The following is a 23,335-nucleotide window of genomic DNA, read 5'->3' on the forward strand; positions in this document are numbered from 1 at the left end:
GATTGTCTAACGGCCATGTTACAATATCTAACAATGGTTATCTATAAGTAGTAGTCGTACAGAAATATGTAACCTATTATAATACCTTACAGCAGTCGGAGGAACACCACTGGGAAAGACAACAGCGCCTATGTACCTTGGACAGCTACTGAAGGAGGAAAGGGGATGAAATGCTGACAAAGTATGTAGAGGCAACTTTTGGATAATGAATGCTAACAACGCAATGTGCCCAGAGGAGATTAAAATCGGTGAGTATTGCCTGCTGCTACATGGATCATTGAACGTGTCTGTACGCTGGCGCTGAAGATGATTCAAAAGCTGGAGAGTGAGCAAGAGAGAATGATGGACAGATGCGTGACTTAGGAAGATGAACACACGGATTAGACAACATATGATCTCGAAATACTGCCTTGCCATGTATCCCAACACTGCGTAACAAATGCCAGTGCAGTATGTGTCCTACACTCTCAAGTCCCTTTACATGAGCCACATACAATGCATATTCCACAGTAGTGTACACAAATACGCTTTGAATTTCACGTAAATAGTGTCCACTCTTGGAAGTTCAGACAATGCAAGGTTAGTAATACTCACTGGTCTGGGAGTCAAACTTAATATACAGCATCTTCACTGGTTTCCACGTGGCCGGACAGTCGGCGGTGTGATTCTTGTGTTTCACCGCAATGACTGTGTGACTGATGCTTCTTGCGCAAGATTAAAGCATTCCAGCCAGCGCATTACCACGTGATTGTGGACATAACCCTTAAATGTAAACACGTTTTTATAGCCGGTGATGAATCACAAGGGTCCCAGAGACGTCAACATTCTCAGGGGTTGACCATAATGTTCCTTGCCCCAAATTCCCAAGTTATTGATTACAGCAGCACTTGCATTATTTGTTTATTAAAGAATACCCAACATTGTCTTTTGCTACAGGCTCCCAGTTTTTCCGTGTCGAAGATAAAATATTTTGGCTTTCGTCTTGATAAAGGTGGAATCATTAAAAAAAATTAATCAACAAAAAAATATGGTATCCATATTAAATGTAGTGGTTCTCTTTTATCCTATTGGAGTATAGTGATCGTATGACCGTTCCAGCACAGCATTGTTTTTACACAATTACGCTATAGGAAACTGGACTGTATTCCAATTGTGCATAATGGGTTCATGTAATGAGATGATGGAATTTCCATTCTGAACTCCAACAAAGCAGTGCAACATCACCCAATGTTAGAGTATGGCCTCTTCAGGTTAGCGCAGAAATCATTCCGAGGTCCTTTGAATTACTTATCTACACAAGGTGATGGTGTAGAGTAGTAGGGTTTTCGCCTGGACCCAGAGAGTCCAGTCATTAGAATGTGTCCGGGTGGCACCGTTATTGTGTTGAACTTTATTCAAGTACGAGCCTTTTGCCCGTCCAAGGACGGGTGTATTGCAGTAAATCTGAAACTTGCAAGCAAAAAGCAGACCGCCACGTGATATGCATTGCATCCATTCGTGTGCAATTTGTAAGGCCGCGGTGACACAGACTTATTTCATTTTAAGGTTATAATCCATTGTTCATCATGACGTCCTTATTCTTGGGTCTTTCGGTGAGCTCACATAGATAGGTTCAATGAAAATCATTAAAAAAATAACAGAAAACTACGAAGTTTTGATCGCAACGCAAGCGGCCGTCTTCTGCAAGACGAAGGTACTTTGCAAGCCTACTGGCCATCAACAAAGATTCGTTCATGAAGCCATCCATATATACAGACACAATTTCAACCCGAGAGGATGGTTATAAACTCAGCAATCATTGGAAAGATGTCATCAACCACTTTGGGTCATGACTTTACTTGTGTATTCTTGTCAACCTCCACCGTCAGCAGTGTGGGTGTGTGGAGCAAGGTGCAATGATTACCTGGCGGCCCTTTGATTGGTGTCGACCCACTGGCGGTGTCGTTGTTTCCTCCCACATTAACATTAGCTGCCCATGCTGCTGATACACGTGGGCTACATTAACATCAGCTGCCCCTGCCCATGCTGCTGATACACGTGGGCTCCGTCCATCTCTAAACCTTTATAAACAGTTTGCCTTTAGAGGCTAACCCCTCTTTTTTCCTGACAAGCGATTGTGTTGCGATCAAAACGTCGTGGCTTTTTGTTCTTTTTATTTTTTTTTATTTTTCAGGCTACAGTCTACATTATAAACTGCCACTACACTCACCGAGGTTAAGAACCAGGCTACAGTCTACATTATAGACTGCCAGTACACTCACCAAACTTAATAATCAGGCTACAGTCTACATTATAGACTGCCAGTACACTCCGATTAAGAAGCAGGCTACAGTATTATTCTTATTATTTTTATTCACTTTTTTTGTATTTTTCTATCTACGTAACTTTATCGAAAGAACCAAAGAATATGAATTCCTGCAGTCACGAAAGTTAAGTCAAAATCTGTTCATGATTATTAACGAGGGGGGCTGGTCGACGTGGAGTGACGTCACGCGCGGGACACATACATTCTTGGCTCATTATAGTAGTAAATAGTACACTGCACAGTATTATTGATAGACCCAAGCTGACTGAGATATATTTCGGGGTTTGGTCTGTGGAAAAAGTGATAACCCCGTGTACCTTCTCACATGCCCTCATTTACACGTGTTCACTTCATGGCAATGCACGAAAATACATCTTCAGAGCCTGAAAATATACAGAATTAAGTAAAACCACATGCCATTTTTTGTCATTGGTGACTGGGCTGAGGACATTAACTCACTACACCAGAGAACGACGCTTAATCACAGAATGAATTCCACCTATGTAAATTGTTGGTGTTCTAAATGTGCAATATCCACATACGATCATGTATGTGTATACACTTTACAACACCGCATCACACTTAACTCCATTGGGTGATTTAATTCAGGCACGTATTAAATTCAACAATAGCATCTTTATTCAATCAAAACAATAATTTAGAACACAGAGATAAAATTACTTGTAATACTGCAAAAAGGCACACACTCTAAAATCTAACCAAGATGGCACAAATACGTTTCATCAGCATAATTTAAAACAGAAACATAAATAAATTACAGTGCGCTTAAACTCACGACATCTCACAATCAAATCAGTGTAAATCACTATTGCTATGAAAGCACTTGGGACCATAGGAATGTACTATTTGCATATTTAGAAAGTAAATTATTATAGGTGGCTGAATAGACATACAAAACGGGCCATTCGTTTGCTTATACTGGATTTCACCAGTTATTGACAATAATTCAGGTTGTGTCTAGATTTAAATACATTTACAGTATTGCTTAATGATCTAACCTTCGACATTTTTCTCGACATTTCACAATGCGAGCTGATTTTCGAATGAAAATATTTTCTATCATCGTTACTCCCAGGCAGTATATATTGTAAGGCCCTCAATTTTGACAACCCTAGGCAGATCAGTGGAATTTAATTTCCTCATTCATCGCAAGGTGGGTTTGGTCATTGATCTTAAAACAAAGATTTAATGAATAACGACCCAGGGGCTCAACCAGACACGAAACCACCAGGAACTAATCTGGACAATGCTGCATTTAAATTTCCACTGAAAACTCGCTTTGGTCTTTTCCCTGTGATACATTTTGCAAAACAGTATGCATTCGTTGAGGCCACAGTCAAACATTCAGATAAAAGGCGCCCCCTGCTGAAAATATGTCATTCATGATTGCGGCTGCCACGTTAATTTACTTCATGGGCCGACAACAATGCAGCGAGTCATTGTCATATGTTTAGCGACCGATTCAAGCATGAATTTGCTACAGCCTGCCCGCTTTAGGTGATGTTGGTCTTTTGCTCATGAGTACCATTAGAATATGACTACCTGCCTGCAATGCTTGTCCAGGATAACACCGCCGTTCGCCAAGGTATCCTGGCACAGGGTGTGCAGACGGCTGATAGAACAGCTGCAGCACCCACCTGGTCAGTAAGTACACTCGGAGCAAAGCAGAACCCCTTTGGAAATAACCAAAATAAACGCTGACCAGGCCCACTGAGTTCTGAGATTAGAACGAGCGATTCCGACGACTGGAGTTTTGTACCGTAACCCTGCTGCAAGTTTTACACAGCATTCCTTGTGCAACCCTGCAGTGTAGGTTCCCTACCTTCCTCGGTAAAATTCAAGTTAAGTCACCACACCTTGCATGAATCCGATGTGTGAAAATTAAAAACCGAGCCATAGTGAAGGCAGGAGGAAGTGAAGTCTAAGTATAATAAATGCAGGATTATATTTATGCAGTGTTGGGATGGGTGTTTGGATAGGTGTGAGAGTGGGCGTGGCAATGGGTAGCGAAATGTGTGTTGGAATGGGTGCTGAAATGCAGATCGGGAGGGGTACTGGGAGAAGGGCGAGTATTGGAATGGGTATTTGGTGCTCCATTGGGACGGGCGTCAGAATGAGCGGAGGGCACCGTATTGGGCTGGACATAGGTGTCATCTCCCCCCTCCTTCTGGGCGATGACGCACCAGTTTGCATGATCATAGTAGGTGCACACAACTCGCAACCCCGCTACGTGCCGCTCAATCATCTGAGCCAGCTCTCCCTCGCGAAACACATGGTAGTAGCGCAGCCAACGGGGTTCTTCCGGTGTTTCTCCTCCCTCTGCCCCGCCGCCATCGCCATCACCTTCCCCATCACAATCGCCATCAGCATCATCATTACCAAAGTCTTCCTTGGTGCCATTTGTCAAATGCTCCCCGTTCTCGGTTACGTCCGGGCTCTCTGGACGGCCCCATTCACAGCTTCTGGCAGTACCATTAAATAACTCAGAGTCATTCCGCACATGGCTGTCGCTGTCACCCTCTTTTAAAGAAAACCGGAGGCCAGCAGAATGACTTTCTAAGGGCTTCTTGGTGATCTGTGTCATCCCCCGTCCCGCGAGCGTGCAACTCCGACGCGGCGCTTCTACAAGATCTGGAAGGCAGACCTTGGAGCGCGACGTACTGGCAAGGACCTCCACGAAGCGAGAGACCTCCTCGTGTGATCCCAATGCTCTCCGTGCAGGTAAGAAGCCTGTACGATCGCCGACACTCACGTCCATTCCGCGCAGGCGTAAAAATACATCATCCTCTTCGTCTGAGCTCTCCGTTATTCGCATCTGTTCAGTGGCAGGATCTTGGTCTAGATCATCCAGTCCCTCTTTGCTAGAATTTTGGGTGCTTGGCAGATGGCTTGGCTGGAAAAACCCACAATTGTTGTGCTCAAGACTTCGGTGCCTTGTGGGCTCTGCGCTCGGGCGGGTAGCTGACCCAGATGACCCTGGATGATGATTAGCACTCCTGGACAGCGACTCATCCAGCGACCGGGAAAAGAAGAGAGATGCGAAAGTCTTCTCCAAAGCTGTGTAGAGGCGGCTCGAGCTGGACCTATCGTCGATGCAACACGAATCACTTCTGTTTCCCATGTGGAGGTCTCCACCACTGGAGCGCTTCACACCCAGGTCTCCGACAGAAGAAGAGCTACTTCCACGGCTACCACAACACGAGCTCCTGCACCGGTTGCCGTGGTCGGGGCTGCCATTCACTAGAGATGCATGTTTGGTCGGTTCCCTGCTTTGGTGAGGCGTAGGCGAGGAACCGCCCCAGGTAAAATCACTGTTCGAAGAGGCAATTTTGTTGCAGATGTACCTCCTCATATCAACACCTCCATTTTCACAGTAGCTAGACTCCTCTGCATCACGTCGCCCAACATCATTTTCCGAGAACCTCCTTGCAGATTTGTAAAATTGGACGTTGGACAAATCCTCGCTCGACCGACGGCAACCGTCACCATCTCTCATCGCGTGTCCTGCCAAGAGCCGTGGAGACGATGCCGTCAGGGAGCTTTGCCGTGGGGGCGGTCGCTTGCCGTGTACGTCGACGGTGGAAACGCCAAGTGGAGCGGACGGGTGCCAGGGGATAAAGATGTCCTGCTTGTTGAAGCGCCGCCGAGTCTGCTCCATGGCCCACACGTAGACCATGATGCGTCCACCGGGGCGGAGGGTGCGTGACATCTCGCGCAGGGCACGAACACGCCGCGACTTCGTACAGAAGTGGTGCAGCACTGTCAGCAGCAACATCACCAACAACAATAATAACGTAATTTGTTAATTCGTCTATTCAGCTATACAATGAGATTAATAATGACATGTTGAATGTATCATCCAGGAAAGTATAAGAAAACGTTAATTAAAAAACACAAGTTAGGTCCTGCATTTGTGCACTATTTGTTACCAAATATATGAATAAATGTTTGTTCTTTCTAATAAAAAAGAAAATCTTTAAATTGAGTGGTTTCCGATGATGGGTACGTCTTTAAATATAAGAAGTTGAATCAAGTTGTCAATTAGTTTTTTTTTGCGCAAACATTTTTTTAAAAGTAGTTGTTAGATAAAAATTGTTAAAAAATATTACCAGGTTAATGATTGCCTGGCAAATACAGGCTTTATGAACCAGTGATCATATAAGCACAGATTGCCAACCGTGCCTCAAAAGGCAATGGATTATAGTTACGCGCCAAGCCCAACCCTCTCCACGACACCAGTACACCCAGCAGCACAACTTCTATGGCATAGCGATGACAGCCATTCTTTGATAACGAAACCAAGTGATGTTGAACCTGGTCTGAGGTTGAAGAGATTAATAATGAAACACTCCGAGAAAATGTACATCTGGAAGAAGCCCAAAGGTTATTTTAAAGTCATTTTGCTTCAGCTAGTCATTTTAACAACCGATGAAAATTAACGACGGGAAATTATGCAAGGATTTAACAAAGCATACTGCAAAGATGAGCTATACGAGTTAAACAAAAGTCGCAAACATCAAGTTCCCCGAGCAAAAGAAAACACACTACATGTTTGAAGTCCAAATCTGAAAAAGACAACAGAGTATATATAGACAGGGAACATATTGAAGGTGGCCTGGGATCATTGATTAAATAAATAGGTAAGAGAGTGTAGGTTGGGGTGTTTTTGGAAAAAAAAAATTTGAAAATAAAATAAACATAAACATACCAGTGTGTCTAAAGAGGAAAGCTTGCAAAAGCAGGGCCTAGTTAGTGCCTGTTATAACATGGATTGCAAAACGTGATTCTGACAAGAAACGTGGAACGCAAAACAAAATGTACACAAAGAAACATGGAGAGAATGCATGTAAAAGATATTACAGAGAAAGAAAGAGGAACAAACGGATAAGATTTTATAAAAACATCAGAGATTCCGTATTCACTGTGAATGAAAGTTGGCTTAGGCATGACACATCGCTCTAAGGGATGGTGGCTCGTGAATTAGACTGATGAAGGAACGGTAGCCAAAATAGGGAACATATGCGTGTAGATGACCATGACATAGATGGGAGCAACAAGATCAGCAGCAAGATGGATTGAGGCATCCCGAGACTGTGGGAGTTGGTGATGGCTTTGTGAGGCCTTCACCCAGGAGTAGATTGAACATGGCCACTGACGATGAAGGTTGAGTGATTTACTATTCGTACATCAACACCGGCGGCGAGCAGACCAGGAATGGGATAGACAAACCTGCGATGGAGATGACAGCGTCAGCACAGCCGTCTCGTAGTGGCAGACGCAGGTTGTCCGACACCATCACCTCGTGACCTTTGGCACGGGAAGCCTGGACCAGTGGCAGGCAGTAGTCGCAGCCCAGTGTGAACGCCTGCCCAGTTCAGTGCCAGGTACTTTCCATTGCCGCAGCCTGGGGAACGGGAGAGTGCGAATTACTACGCGCACCTGCACGTGTGTGCATCTGTGTGGTGCGTGCACGTTTGTGCATTGTATGCGTGTATGAGTAGTAAGTGCCAAGGTCACAGTGTCCCCGTGTTCAAAACACGTGCCGTGTAGGAGTTCATGTTTCCTTTAGAGATGTTGAGCTAGCAATAGAAAATCACGTTCCTCTTCCGAATACATTTACGTACAAGTTTAATATACGCTGTATTGGTGGATTGTGGGGAATAGAAAACAACTTAAAAGGAGCCGGGCAGGGCAGCAAGCTAGGACATCAGATGACAGATGTGCAAAATGAACAATGCCATTGAAGCCAATGGATGGAGGAAAAGTTAAGTAAGAACATTTGACATTGCACACTCTTATGAGTCCAGTCCATATTTCTACATATTTCCAAATTGTTATAAAAGACAAATATATAACAGGCTAGCTATAATAGTCAACTTTCCTCAATGTGTGAACATGCTGGGCTGGGTGGCTCAGAGGTCAGAGCACTGAGCTAGCTAGGCACGAAAATCTCCACCTCTAAGTCAATGTTAAACTCTTTTCCCTCTCTCTTCTCTGAACGATGGCCACTTAATAATATAAACGCCCAACTGTATCTATCTGTGATGAACATGATGAACGCTTGAGAGGGAGAACGAGGCGATTCGGTGTTGACTTTGCCTTTTGTTTTGCGACGACGATAATTTACCATTCTCCCCGTATACGCCATCGCAATCAACAAGTCACAGGGACAGACGCCCCCCAAACAACCTAGCGTATTTTATATCGTTCTATTACAAGAGTATTTACAAAAAACTGTGATTTATTTGAGATTTGTCACGACTAACCATGGAACAGCAAAATCTTGGACGGAATATTTTGTTGTTGTGCTGTGTGCTTGTTAGGCATTTAATGATTCACCCCCCCCCCCCCCCCCCCCGTAGAGATTCTATGAATCGCACTAATTGGGGTCATGAATCAATACAGAATCCAATTATTTTTGTCTCATTTTAGCGGTTTCTTATTTTTTGCCTGGATTATACAGTTTTGTTCGTCCATGACTCAAATGTAACATAAAACAATAGTTTGCAAATAATCTGCATGGATAATAAATAACTGATACTTACATGCATTGTCTATTGTGAATTTAAGAATAGATTTTAATAGCTAGATATGTACATTATTTTAATCTGAGTTCGTTGTCATGTTGTGTGCGCCTATTTCATTGTGCATGTGATCGTAACAGAAATTTGTAAATAAAATCCGAATTAGATTTATGTGGCATTAAATGTGATTGTATCCCATGACACTGAAATAAAACAGTTGGCATATTAATTTTACAGAAATATACAGTTAATCATAAGGAAAAGGAAGATAGAAAGGTCTCAGGCCTGGACTTAAACAGGGGCAGGGAGTCAACACCATGGATGGCTGTGGGGAGTTCCAGACTATGGGGGCAGCAGAGGACAATGAACAATCTCCCACTTAGTGGGACTGGTGGGCTTCGACAGAAAGCCTCGAAGTTCTTGCCTTGGTTGCAGCAGAGAGCGCGCGTCTAAACAGAAAGCCTTCGTTGTTGGATGCGTGATTGCGAGCACTAAATTTCTCTACACTGCGCCGCATCACATCGTAATGCATCGCAACGTATCGTGGCGCGAGCGCTCACCAACGTCGACGATGACGCTCCCGGGCGGCTGTCCCTGCAGGAAGTGGCGCACACGCGGCCAAGCTCCATAGCGCGCGTCGTCAAACGACGGCGCAATCTGCGCGTAGATGGCGTGCACATGGGCACGCTCCAGGCGCCCAGCCTCTGCCAACTCCATGGTGGCACTCTCCTCCCGTCAACCGCCCTCAAAGCAACAGCAACAGAAACTAAACAAGTTAGCAAAATCCATGCGTCCGCGTGGATTACTTAACGCTTTCTAACATTAAACATTTTTAATTTGCAATATCGATGCCGACAGGTGGCTTTCAAGGTAAAATTCATTCGTTTTGAGAAACCCTTTGAACTATTTGGCTGGTTTTCCATATGAGCTACAAACCTTAATAATACACACGTTTGTTCACATTTAATCATCTCAGAGATCATTACGGACGAATGGACACAGAAAATGCAGAAACGCTTTCAACCTTCGTTGGAAAGTGTTTAAAACAGTTTGACTATTTGCATGCAGGATGCAATGCAGGACATGGTGGTGCATGTCTGTACACTAGCTTTTTTATATTAGTTCTTAGTGGACCATCAGTTTTGTCGATCTGAAAAAAGTTGCTGGCCTGTGAGCTAGACAGGTGATGGCCATATGACAGGTAGGTTCGTGAACCCAAATATACCGACGTTTGAATGTTATCCCCTCGTATGTGTGCGTGTGTTTTCTCCAGTGTACTTCAGGCAATCGCGTCTTACAACAGAAATAGTCAAATTACGAAATGCAGATCTTTGCTGAAAAAAAATTGTCTTGATACTTAGTGAGAATTCCTGGTTAACTAAATGACATTATCACTATTTATAATCAGGTAAGCACTCACTGGGACGTGTTATTTTAAGAATGGAGACCAGGGATAATAATAAATATAAAATAAACCAGACAGCAGATTTAAACTTGCATCCATGAATTCATAATAAATAAGGCCTCAGTTGTGAAATCGTTGGCATGTATTTTACAAAACACGCCGATGCATTTTCGAAAATATATTTGAAAATTTGAATAATATAATCAGCCTGGCATGCTGTTTGGCCTAAAGTGTGATGCTATCAATAATACCCCCAAGCCTAACCCAACCCATGAATATGAATCACCGAGTGGCTGGGCGAGCCTATACTTATGCCGAACAAAATCCTGTAACGCAGCTCCACTGATTACATGTTTTGTCCCAAAGCTCGTCTCCATAGTGTAATATAGGGCCAATCAATTCCCACCTTCAAACAGGGGCATTGGGATTCCTGATGAGATGATTTAACACTTACACTGTAGAAATCCCACTCACTGAGCCGCAGCAGTCACTGCGGAGATGGCCAGGTGAACTGTGTTTTGTATCAAGGCTGTCTCTCATTTCCAAATGTTTAAAAATACAAGGGTGGCTGGTCGTACTATTATTTGGTCTTTAAAGCAATAATTCAAGAACAAACTGGTGTGGGGAAGTGTTAAAATGTGTTAAGAATAAAGGTTTAGAATTCAGAGCACGTGCACATGAGATGCTCCAAATCCATGGGGACAGTAAAAAACGTGGTCTATGTGCAGTCCCAATGCTCGCAATGAATATTATAGTACTATATAGTGGATACAATGCACTGAATAGAATCCATTCATATTCTTTGGGTCTTTCGGTAAAGCCACGTAGATAGAAAAATAATAAAATTAGCACGACGTTTCGATCGCAACACAAGCAATCGTTATCATGTGAAAAAATATAGTGAGAGAGCTGCTGAGACAGGAGAAAATACAGCGGGAGAGCTGCTGAAACACGAAGTTATATAGGCTTGAGATGAGATCAGCCCAAGGGTAAGTGGGCGGGGCTAGAGGTGGTTCGTTTACATTGACATGCTAATCTCTCACAATACAATGGCCACCTCCACACCTGCATCGTCGTCGTGGAGGTACATCACCGATCTAACATTTACGTGCAAATTCCATGTTGCCTCCTGTCTGCGCTACAAATCACAAACGACTTCTCATACCTCATTCGAACCTTGCTAAACACAGAGATCCACGCAAAGCCATTTTCACAAAGGTTACACACATTACTTAGTTTGTACACAATCCTGATATCTTAAGTACACTATGATGAAACATTGCAACATCACAATAGAAATGTTCGTCTGTTTGTAAATCTATTTTATCCCTGTATGTTCTCCTCCACACTTATACCATCATGACGAGCACCAATGACATACCAGCAATTAAATGTGCATGACACCCATCTAACGCTTTCAGCATTGTCCTCTAATTAAAATCCCTCCCAGGTGTGCATGCATCATTATCACGTGGGATAAAGTCCACTGGGTTATCTCAGTATCCAGTTTTTAAATTATAAGCCACTGTTTTTTCACCAAATTATATTCAAGGCTTTACTCCAGCACGTTTGTGTTTTCCGACATTTAAAACAATATCACGCAAAGCGCAGCCTTGGTGATGCTCTCCTGGGTAAACATGTCAACACTTTTATTTGTATATGCTTAGTACTGCATATTTGATTTAAAGATGATTTACAGGAGCTTTACTGCTATGCAAGAAGTGTGAACCGATTATGAACCTTATGGCGGGATCCCAGGGTCCCGAATAATCGGAAGTCAAAATCAATCCTCTCGTTCTTCACCAAGCACCTGTCGTTGCCAAAATTGCCGTAGTCATAAACAAAACTTTGACTAGCACATCATTTAGAGCTCGTCGAGAGGAATAGATTGCCGTATGGTTCGCCGTCAACAGACATAAAATGACGTCGCAACACAGTTTATGCAAGAGCCGGGGGCTTAAGCGACCCCACAGTCCCGCCATGAGGTTCATTTGATGAAAAACTCATCAGACAGAAAAGTGGTACAGGCTGGAGATTATTTTACATGCATTGGTGTTTATTTGTTGATGTTGTATGCACTAATCAGAATGCAAAACACTAAATATTTGCGTATATGTTGTAGCCTTACAGTTCACGCCATGGTCATGGACCAATCAGAAGTTGGCATCCATAAAAAAATGTAGGATATACGGGAGAGTACCAAGGCCCAGGTGGTGCAGTCAGCAACGCAAAACCATTGTAGCCTTCCTGCAACAAAAGCAGCAAAAAGACGACACTAACAACATTCACAATTCATCGTCCTGACCATGCAGCGATGCCTTAAGCTAACCATGATTCTCAATGTCAGACAAATGACAGTCCGTCATGTCCGCTCGCAAGCCCAAGCTCCTACAATGCAGGGGACAATCCTTAACGCAGCGCTGTGGAGGTTGGTGGATCTTGCAAAGAGTTTTTTTTTTGTGCTGTGAAACTCCCACTCTGCTGGGCCTCAAGATGGTTAAGGGACGGTGGTAGTACAGCAAAATTATTAAGGTTTTTTTTAGCGTTTTCTAATCTTATAATATGGTTTGCTCTGGAAACTCTGTGGTTTCCACCTATATGAAATTTAGAGTGGAGTTGGCCAATCATCCAACATAGAACCCAGACGAAAAATTTCTCTTAATACTCTATAAGGCTTTCCAGCGTAAATACCTAATTTAGTAACAACACGTAATAATAACACCATTCCAATTTTGTGGAATTGTTGTGATTGTCAGGTTTTATTAAACAATGTCATGTCATGTGAACAAGCCTGTATTAATTAAACAGGACAGAGCATCAACAGTAAGCAAAAAAATTAATCCATACCTTAGCTACGGCCACCGAAGCCCGATCAATGCATGCCGAGCACATTAAATTCACACAATGACCTTGCCGCCTCCAATCAGGCTACACATACAGTACAGCGAGCACCGCGTAAGGTTATATTGTGTGGTTCTCAAGAACAGCCCAAACAATCAAATTGCGCAATCCACACACCGAGTAATCTAACAAGAGCAACTTTGCGCTGTTGTGACTCAGCGACGAACCATATATTTTATAACACTTACCAACATAACTAGTTTAGCTCTGTTCCTTTAAATAAAGCAGACGAAGACTCACATTATGTTACTGTTTTTCAAGAACGATCCATGAATTTTATCTTTAGACACAATTGTTCCAAAAAATGTTAAGTGACAAAAGGTAAATGCATGACGCACCTTCCACAGCACTGATTTAAAAAAAATCAGTGGGAGCAGTAAATCTCACCGCTTGGCATTTTACCCTGCAGACGTTTGCATGAATAAACCTTGTACATTAATTCAAAGCTTTGCTACAACCAGACTCCCTCGAGAGGCATCGGAGGACGGCAGCAGCAGCTGCAGTCGCCTCGTCCGCTGCGCACTTCTTGTAGCGTGGTTTAATTGCGAGCAGATGTCTGTTCATTCACGTTGTGTCCTTTTCCCAGCCTTGTGTAAGACGCCCACACGCAGTCGTAACATCTTAATTATTACAGCCCCCATAGATCTGGCGGAGTAGCTCTTACCTGTGCACGGCTTCAATGGTCCACGCCGGCCAAGGGACACTCGTTCTGCTGCTGTGACCTGAGGGGACACACACAAGGCTGACCTTCAGTCCTCAATGAACAATCGGGTGTCTGTGCATGCGTGCAGCTCTGGGTCTGCAAGGAGGAGCTCTGCTTGCGTTGTATCAGACCCCCCCTCCCCACCATTCTCCCCACGTGCCCCTCCTCCTCAAAGAGAATCCTCTCCGCCCCCAAGGCCCTCACCCCACCCTATTCTTCCCCGTCCTCCTCCACCGCTCCCTGCATGTCTCCCTGGCAGGCAGCTGCACCTCCATGCTCATGACAGTGCAGACGCATGCGCGAGTGTCTCATCCTGTGAGTGCGTGCTGTGCATTCTCACATGGTAGAGAAGTGAAATTATCACGTGAACATGAAAACATAAATCTAGGCTGTGCAGTCAGTCAACCTTTATTTCAACCAAGTAACCACCCATTTTAGAATAAAAGGTCTGTTATTCAAACGAGACCTGGCTCTCCAAAGGGTAATACCAGTACGAAAAAGTAAATTGTACAACAAGAAAATCAAGTGTAACTGTATTACTGTATAAATAAAAGGAAATGAAAGCTAGATGTGTGAAAGAAAATAACACGAATTACATAACGTGAAAAACGAGGTACAACATCAAAGGCAAATTCCTATCACGGATTTTTGGTAATTAATCCAGTTTATCATTGAAGACCAAGAGGGAACGGATGTGCGCTACAAGAGAGACACCAAATGATTCCACGTTCGCGAGGCGTCGGGAACGAAGGAACACATTCTCCCAATCTCCAGTTCATTCTTAATGGCACACAACAAGAAACCATGCGCTGCATCTAAGACTACGGGGGTTTGTATCCAGGATGAGAAAACAAAATATAAATAGCAGATCCGTGCGGAATGCTTTCAAGACGAACGAAGGCTACGGTAAGTCGAATCCCCATTAATAGTGGACGACAGCCTAATTTAAAATAGCAATGACAAAACCTGCGGCAGCAGTTAAAAAAAAGCACAGTGGGAGTTTCTAATTCCTGTGGCGAGGGGGGCATGAGAGAGAACAGTTACTACTGGCCCCCCATGAGGTGGTGCACTTTCACCAATTGATTAAGACCAAGCTTTAATCTGTCAATTAATTTAACTTTAAAAATATATATAAAATGAGTCAGCTGAGCAGCTGCAGCAATGCCCCTCCATGACATTCGGTGTAACGTGTCGTATTAGCGGGAAAGACTGCAGATGAACTATCCCGAGCAGCAATGATGATCTCCCACAGCCTTCACCGGTTGTTTTTAAGCTGCGGGCCGGGGTGAGTGTTCCTAAGCATGCAAGTTGAAGAGCATAAAGTACACATCCGGCTTACCCACACAGTCTGTGCCAGGCGAGGGGGAGGGAAGAGCAGTCTCGGGTATTTGGTTAAAAAAATCCAATCCTTCGGAGACATCAGCTCACAAACTCAACGACGCACCCGGTCTGTCACCGTATGGGGCAGGCTGCTGTTGTCAGGGCTAAACACCTGTAACAGCTAACCATGGCACATACCTGACTGTTACAATGTGCATCCGAGTACAAATTTCTCTGATGATGATGACTTTGACATTAATGACCGTGATAGAATGATCATAATCGTGATTCAGATAATGTGATATAATTGACTCGATGATGATGATGGTCATGACTTTAATGACGATGAAGAGCGCAATAATTAATTTATACAAAATCCGCAATATGTAATCACTGGTCACACTTTAAAGTAATACAAGCCTTGGGTTATTGGGACAAACACTTCACACTTACCGTTGTGCATTTCAAAATCGCCACGTGCTAGTAAAGCACGCGCACGCAGCAGTCACTGAGAGCATCTAGTTCACTGTTAACGGAGAGAACGAGGACACGCGTGTACAGAGCTACATCAATATTTACCTGGGGACGGCAGGTGGGCTCTGGATTCAGACTCCGGGTGCCGGGTTGGAAGATTCTCTTGGGCACACGGTACACGGGCACCACCGCAGCACAAGATGTGCCGGCTCAGTGGAATTACAGATCCTTACCAAAGTACGACGTGATGCTGACGGACATACGGAGAGATGAAGGCTGCGCCGAGCAATCAATTTAAATATCCAGCACCTGCGCTCACTGCACGCTTTTTGTGTACGTTTAAAAAATATATTTGACCTTGAGCAGTCACCTGTCGAAAGGCTATTGTTCTTCAAATATTAAATTAGAATAAATGACATTAACAAAAAAACACGTTTTTTTGTGTTTCTTCCCATTTATAAAAGAAACTCAAAATAAAAAAAGGTTGAACACACTCTCCACGGCAAAGGGTCTCGCGGCTAAAAGAGGATTTTTGCCCAACGATTAAAAAAATCAAAAAAACGCACAGCGTTAATCCGTTGTTAACCAAGATTGGAAATGCCCGCAATCTAAACCCAAAAACGTCGAGTACCGCACAAGTTGCGGCGGTGTCATTGAAAGCGGCGCGACAGAATAACGCGGTCTCTGTCTGCTCGAACTCGGGGGTCCCCTGCCGTGTGTGCCGCCGAGCAGGTGGTGGTAAGGAACTCCGCCCCGGCAGGTTGTGCACGCTTTGTCCAGAGCCGGTTCCCATCGGCAGCTCCGCAGTGAGACAATGAGCCCGATCTGTTGCCTTGGCTGCAGGGACAGTGTGGATAAACCGGGTTCTTGATACGTCATGTGGTAGGCAAAGCACGCCCGGACACACCCTGCACAGGTCTGAACCTTTTTTGGGAAGAATTTCCAATTTGGATTTTCTTGCTTTCATTTTTGAGGATTATAAGTCATTGAAACGTCTTTCAATTAATCAACTACATATCAAAATCAACCAATGACGACTAATGAGTTGAAGAATCAATGTCTAAGAATTTTAAAAATAGATTCTAGAAACAATATCTCATCTTAAATGGTTGTCTCTATTTTGCCGTGGGCAGCGACGCAAAATGTCACGAATTATGAGGAGTGACTACTGCAAACGAGACTCCTTGGAAAAAAAGTCTTCACAGGGAAGTGCTTTTTAATCGACGCCTGAGAACGTCCCACGCAAAATCCCCTGCAGGGAACACCACCAAGCAACCGCGATCATCGGTGACGTGGTTAACACACACACGGCTGTCCCAGGAACACGCGTGTGGATGCCCTTTCTTAGAGTAGATTCTTAATATTCTTGGTTCTTTCGGTAAAGTCAGAAAGAACCAAGAATATTAATCCCTGCAGTCACGAAAGCTTTAGATTGTTAATCTTTAACAATGATCAAATTCTACCCCCAAGCTGGTGAAAATTAAAATTGGACGAGTGAGAGTGACACCCCAAGCTTGGCCACCCTCGTTCGTTTGAAACGAGTGGATTTTTTCGTTAAGCGTCCATGTGAAAATTGGCGACGAAATGTCAGGCTCACAAGCCCGAAGCTCTCCTGTTTTACACCGAAACAGGCACTCCCATGCGGCGCTGTGGGCTGCACAGACTTGTCAAGACAGAGTGCAAAATGTATTAATTGCATGTTTAAAAAAATAACATGTTTCTAAAGGAAGATGACTGTCGTACATTTCACAATGTAGTTCCCCAGGAATACAGTATTGTAAAACGTGGAAACTCACTTGGCATATGAATGGTGTTTAATTTGCAAATACTCGGGTAGATATCATTATAACACAATCCTTAATCGATCATTAAAAACATATTTAGACATTTCTGAACAAAGTACACACAATAATGCCACGCATATTTATATTGCAGTGGCATGTAATGACTCATAAGCTTGCAAAGCCTTTACTTCAAACTAAGTCTGGCAGCAGCACGATGCTCCCATTATAATTTACAGATGGTCAAAAAGGTACTGCAGAAGGCCCTTTAATTTATTTTTTAATTTTTCCTCAGTTTTATCCTGATTGTGTTGTCGGTGTCAAATCATGGGACAAAACTGAACCTTGTGGTGGGACCCCAGGGTCCCATAAGCCCCCAGGCTCTCGCATAAACTCCGTTGCGACGTCACTTTATGTCTGTCGAAGGCGAACGATACGGCAATCTATTCCTCTCGACGAGCTCTACACGATAGTGCTAACCAAAATTGTTTATGACTACAGAAATTTTGGCAACGACGGGTGCTTGGTGAAGAACGAGAGGATTGATTTCTGGTGGGTCGCGTCGTTTATGTGTGCGGTGGGACGGAGTCGCCAAAAAAATACATCAATTACGATTTTGACTTTCGTTTATTCGGAGCACCGGTGTCCGGCCACAAGGTTCATAATCAGTTCGCACTTCTTGCGGAGCAGGACAGCCCTTTTAACAGCCCACAGAAGCAGATGCCACAGAGCTACCTCTGTCATCCCTCAAATGACCTCTGGCCCAGAGAGTAGGGGGCAGGAATTCCCCACCTGCTCTTCGACAAATAAATGTTCGTCGCATGACAGTCAAACTGAATTTTTTTTTATTTTTTCGGAGCAGTAATTTAGCCAGAATTTAATTTAACATTATATTTTTGTACAAACTTTGGTGACCAGGCTCACCACACTAAAGAACCCAGTTTAATTACAGGAGGCTGCCTGGATTCCAACAAATCCAGGATCTCTTAAGATGTGCTAGCTCAGCGCTCTTACCTCTGAGCGAGCCAGTCACTCGTAGTAATCATATATCAATATGCACACAGTATAGCTATCAACTTGGCTTCACGACAACTGGAGGTAGAGAAAGAGTCCAGTGTCACCATCGGCGACGGTTGAAGCCACACGAACAGCTATCCTGCACCAACGGATTAACAGAAGTGGTGTGGAATAGGAAAAGAACAATGAAACTCATGAAACGTGTGTAGCTTTGAAGCGTTTAAACAATTACGTGTGTTATTTATCAGCTCTTACGGTTGTTGAGCAAGTACATTTTATGCCAAGAAAAATACCCAAGGACAAATCCAGATCAGGCACTTTGTTATGCAATTAACCATAGTCGCTTCCATTTGTTTTACACGCCAGACAGAACACTGTAAACCATATCCTGCAACAGAGCTGCACATCGTTGGGTAATAAAAAAAAATACCAAAGCTCTTATCTCAATCCTGAACGAGGCTGCACACTAAAAGCATTTCATTATAAAGCAGTTACGTGATTCATACACATTTATATGGCCCAACAGCTGAAACTAAATCATAATTCAACATGACATGCAATCTAAACCCAGCAAAACCAGAACCCCTCTTTGAAAAGCACTTTGTGAACAATAAAGTCCTTCAAGCCCAAGCAATCACAATGTATGTAAGGCAGGCGACCACCGCCACACACCTGGTATCAAGGTTTACCAGTTCACATCCTATGCCAGACAGGCCCAATAATAACGGACGGCAGCTAAGTTGTCACATGTACATCGTTCCTTTGGGAAACCATTTCATACAAGTATTAACAAGCAACAGAGGGTCCGAGAGTGATGGACTGTGGCTACAATTCAGGGTGACAAAATCCACCTGAGGTTTTCCAGTCTCTGGCCACACATACTGGTGGTTTAATAGAAGATGTAACTTGACTATAATGACAGTGATTGCTTCACAATAGTAATGCCCTTTATTTACCAAGGGTAGCCTTACCGAGTCTTGAGACTCTTTTTCAGATGAGTCCTGCATTGAGATGTTTGTCCAATCCTATCGAGTGTTTAGCTTCATGTGAGACCATAACGACAGCTCCCCATAGATAGATTCCAAAATTCATTTGTGTGCGGCCATCTTCTGGCCACTTCAGAGCCCAATTTTACAAGGCCTCGTGTTCCCAGGCAGACTCCTATCCAAACACTATCCAGACTCACACCTGCTTAGCCTCCAAGATCTGACCGAGATCACGAGCACTCAGGGTGATCCGGGAATTGGTTTCCTCCACTGGATGACAGCGTTTAAACCAATGCAGCTTCCAGAAAGTTGTGGTCTGGCAACCGTAGCCCAACTCACGTACCAACAATTAAATATTCATTGGGCTTCAATTAGGCAGGCTAAATAACTAGACATATTTAATAACAAATTGTTCTACTTTCATTCTTATAAGTTGACTAACTTCGTGGTTTCTAAAATAGGCATTAATTTTTCTTAAGCGACCACAGGCATCAGTGCACTGCAGCTATTGACTCCTGATATCATCTGTTCATCTATCGGTTATTGCTTCGATTAAACGAACAAAAAATCACGATACAAGTTCCATATTATTTTGCACAAATAAGAAATAATGTCCGTACACAAGGCTCACAATGCATTGTTAAGCACACAAGGCAGGCAGGGATCATCATGGCGCCATGCTGGGCGTGCACTGCAGTAATTTTGCCAGCATTTGAAGGAAGGGATGCTCAGAGGCAACTATTAAAAATGGCTGCCAATTAACTGATCACAGAATGTTTTTTATAACTTATACCAATTGATTAACCTATTGCTTATGACCAATCACTGTGATGTATGCATTGTAATTTCCATTACAGTATATTTCAGATTGGAGCTATTTCTCATTTACCATGCATTCGTCTTGGGAAGCAGGACAAGTATTTTTTTTTAAGAATTTAATTGAAATAAACAGCCTAAGGCCACTGAGCAAATCACCAAGAATGTGCCCAGAAGCTAAGCAGGTGTGAGCCTGGTTAGTACTTGAACAGGTGAACACCAGGGCTTGCCAGATGTTGTGTCACTCCCTCACATGTGAGCTTTCTCTGGATTATTCCCACATGAAGCCAGTCATTTAGAGTATTGGTCAAACATCCCGATTCAAGACCATCCTTAAAACAGCGTCTTGAAACTCAGTGAATTAAATAAATAAGTGGGATGTATCACTTACCAAAGCAAGAAAGTAAATTGTTAAACTGGCAAATGTTTTTTTCATCTCAGTTTTCAACTAAAACTAAAGTGCATTGGGGGAGTTTGTCCGCCACAAAGTGGAGCCATGAGCTTACCACTTTCTTACACGTTCCTATTATCTGTGCAATGCTACCTAGACAATGACCCTGCAATAAGAAGGGGAAAATATAAAATAGGTGGCGTTTTGGGCAATGACCCTTCTTCATCTCTCCTCCATTAAACGAGGGGCCACACCAACATGCAATGCCAATCGTTTTCCTTTGAAGGCAGCGTGCTTGTGTCGTGTTATTGACGAATGCGTAGAGTGCTTGTTATGTGTGTGTGTGCACCATTGCCAACGCAGCATCACGATAAACCTGTGCCGTTTACCTAGATAATGACTGCTGTGCTAATAGCAGTCCCCCCACCCCCATCATTATCTTTGCTTTCAAAGGGCTCCTATTGTGTGCACGCAGCTGCCTGTTTGGTTGAATGTTGCATTGTCTGAGACCGGCAATGAAATGTCCCCTACTGACCACAAAGGGACTTATGTTGTCGTGTCCTTACATTCCCCTTTCAAAGGCATTCTTGACATTAAAGCTGCTATATACAATACGTTGTTTTTGATTCTAAAGTAATTTCTCATTCACTGCTGGATGAATCCATCCATGGCTTGGGGTTGCTTGACCATACCTCCCCAATGTGGCAGGTCAGTGCGGGTTTAAGGGTTAGTTTTACTCCCTGGGGGCGCAAAACTGGTTCGGATCTCACTCACCACTGGCGTTAGTTAGCCCTGTCTGGGAATTGAACCGAGGTGGCCGAGCTCACACTGCAGTTTGATAAGCACTGCACCACCGCTGCACTCCATACAACACAGAATATATAACAGAATATTGTAGAGACACAATGTATGGTGTACTGTGTATCAGATGCAATACTAAACACAATGTGGAATGAATGAATACATTACACAAAGACTGTGTGCTTTATACAGTTCATGGTGGCTGGGTGTGGGAGTGGTGGTGTGAACTACAGCCCCGAAATCCGGGGCTGTAGTTCAAGTCCATTCTCACCACGTGCGTATCTGAACTTGGCTCGTCCCACAACTAGGTGGGTTCAGCCTAAAATATGCGTTTACCTGGTGTGGTGTGAAAAAGAGCTACTTGCACACTGTATATACCAAAGTCAATGTAAACACAGCAGATGAATAAGTGTGCGGTGCTGGCCAAAACCAAACATACATTTAACATAATGTTTTTTCCCCTTTTTTTCGCAACAAAACTGAAGCCTTTTTACAAAGAATCATGTCTGCATTAACCACAATACTTGTCATCAAAATGCAAACAAAAAAGACACTCTGTTAATATATTCATGATTACAAACAATTGTAAAATGGTTTCAGTTTTGTTGCCAGAAAAAAAAGGGTAAAAACCATATTCTTATATTTTGGTACTGGCAAAAGGAGATATAATGACACATTTATCATCACAGTGCTTTACATCGATGAGCATTAATGGGTGCTCGCAAACAATGCGCGTTACGTGTGTTACTGTGTACCTGGCTCGTGCATTGCTTAAACATCCTCCACCTTAGCAGACACGTGGCTGATCCTACCAGGAATATAAACAAGAGAAAGCGTAATTAATCCTGATACAATTAAAAGCGGACACGTGTTGACTGACGAAAGTTAAGTACGGCTAACGCAACGTTGACCAATGCAGTCGATGGGGCTTACATCGTGGCACGCGGGCAGAAAAGTCATCTTCGCTTTCCAACAGAACGACTGAATTAAATTATGTTAACAAACAAACGTTCGATTATAAACGAACTTCAGTAGTAATGCTAATCATCATTACAACTCGCAGAGCCGTACACTGCCACTTGTGCACCAACACCACTCGTGGAATCTTCGGTGCCTCGGTTCTGCGATTAAAAAAACGCGATTACTCGTTAAATAAATTAATATTAGAACCCGAATCGGCTCCCGTAGCGGTGACGCAACCGCGTCAATCCGCCGTGGGGGGTTTATATCGCGATAATCGGCGTCGCCGAGATTTGAAGTTTTCGTGACTGCAACGATCCATACTCTTTGTTTCTTTCGGTAAAGTCACGTAGGTAAAAAAAAAAATTATGATTGAATTTATTTGTTTTCATTTTAATTTATTTTATATATTTTTACCTACGTGACTTTACCTAATCGTCTTATCGTGAACAATTTATATCGTATCGGCAACGCAACCACAGCACAAGCGACATCTGAGCAACAACAAAACCCGACACGTTTGTCAATAACTCTGCCTGAAAAGGAAACATGTACAATGTAAAAAATATAAAAAATATAAATGCTTGTGTGCACACTTCAAACCTGGTAACCCCTTGTCAGTGCCCTATTACAGACCAATTCAGACCTTTATATTGATCACCCTGTGCCCTTATACATCTCAACGTTCATCCCACAAAGTCCCATCACAAGAGAGAAACACAAACAAATAGACACACAAAATGTTTTGCCCGTATTGAAACGGCTGTACGCCGTATGGACCTGACAATAATCGGGCTAAATCGTGTGGATTGGCAGTATGCCACTTTCGGACAATACCAACATCACGACCCACTGTTTTTGAAGACTTTGCTGTTTTTTTCATGCATTTTTCTGTTTGCGCTTACTCACTTTAAGATCTTCTTGGTTCTT

General features: G+C 43.4%; 1 protein-coding gene across 1 annotated transcript; it reads right to left on the reverse strand.

The window, feature by feature from the left end:
• Positions 1 to 2,921: 2,921 nt before the first annotated feature.
• Positions 2,922 to 22,565, reverse strand: TRMT9B (tRNA methyltransferase 9B (putative)). Its single transcript, XM_061552285.1, is given in 8 exon segments — positions 2,922 to 6,085; positions 7,556 to 7,697; positions 7,699 to 7,730; positions 9,411 to 12,502; positions 13,821 to 13,878; positions 15,759 to 16,490; positions 22,201 to 22,253; positions 22,379 to 22,565. Coding segments are annotated over 4 exon segments (2,142 nt in total). The 5' UTR covers positions 9,568 to 12,502; positions 13,821 to 13,878; positions 15,759 to 16,490; positions 22,201 to 22,253; positions 22,379 to 22,565; the 3' UTR covers positions 2,922 to 4,274.
• Between the last annotated feature and the right edge of the window lie 770 nt (positions 22,566 to 23,335).

Source organism: Lethenteron reissneri, chromosome 16, assembly GCF_015708825.2.
Source record: "Lethenteron reissneri isolate LAM-NWPU_2019-01 chromosome 16, ASM1570882v1, whole genome shotgun sequence".
Lineage (NCBI taxonomy): Eukaryota > Metazoa > Chordata > Hyperoartia > Petromyzontiformes > Petromyzontidae > Lethenteron > Lethenteron reissneri.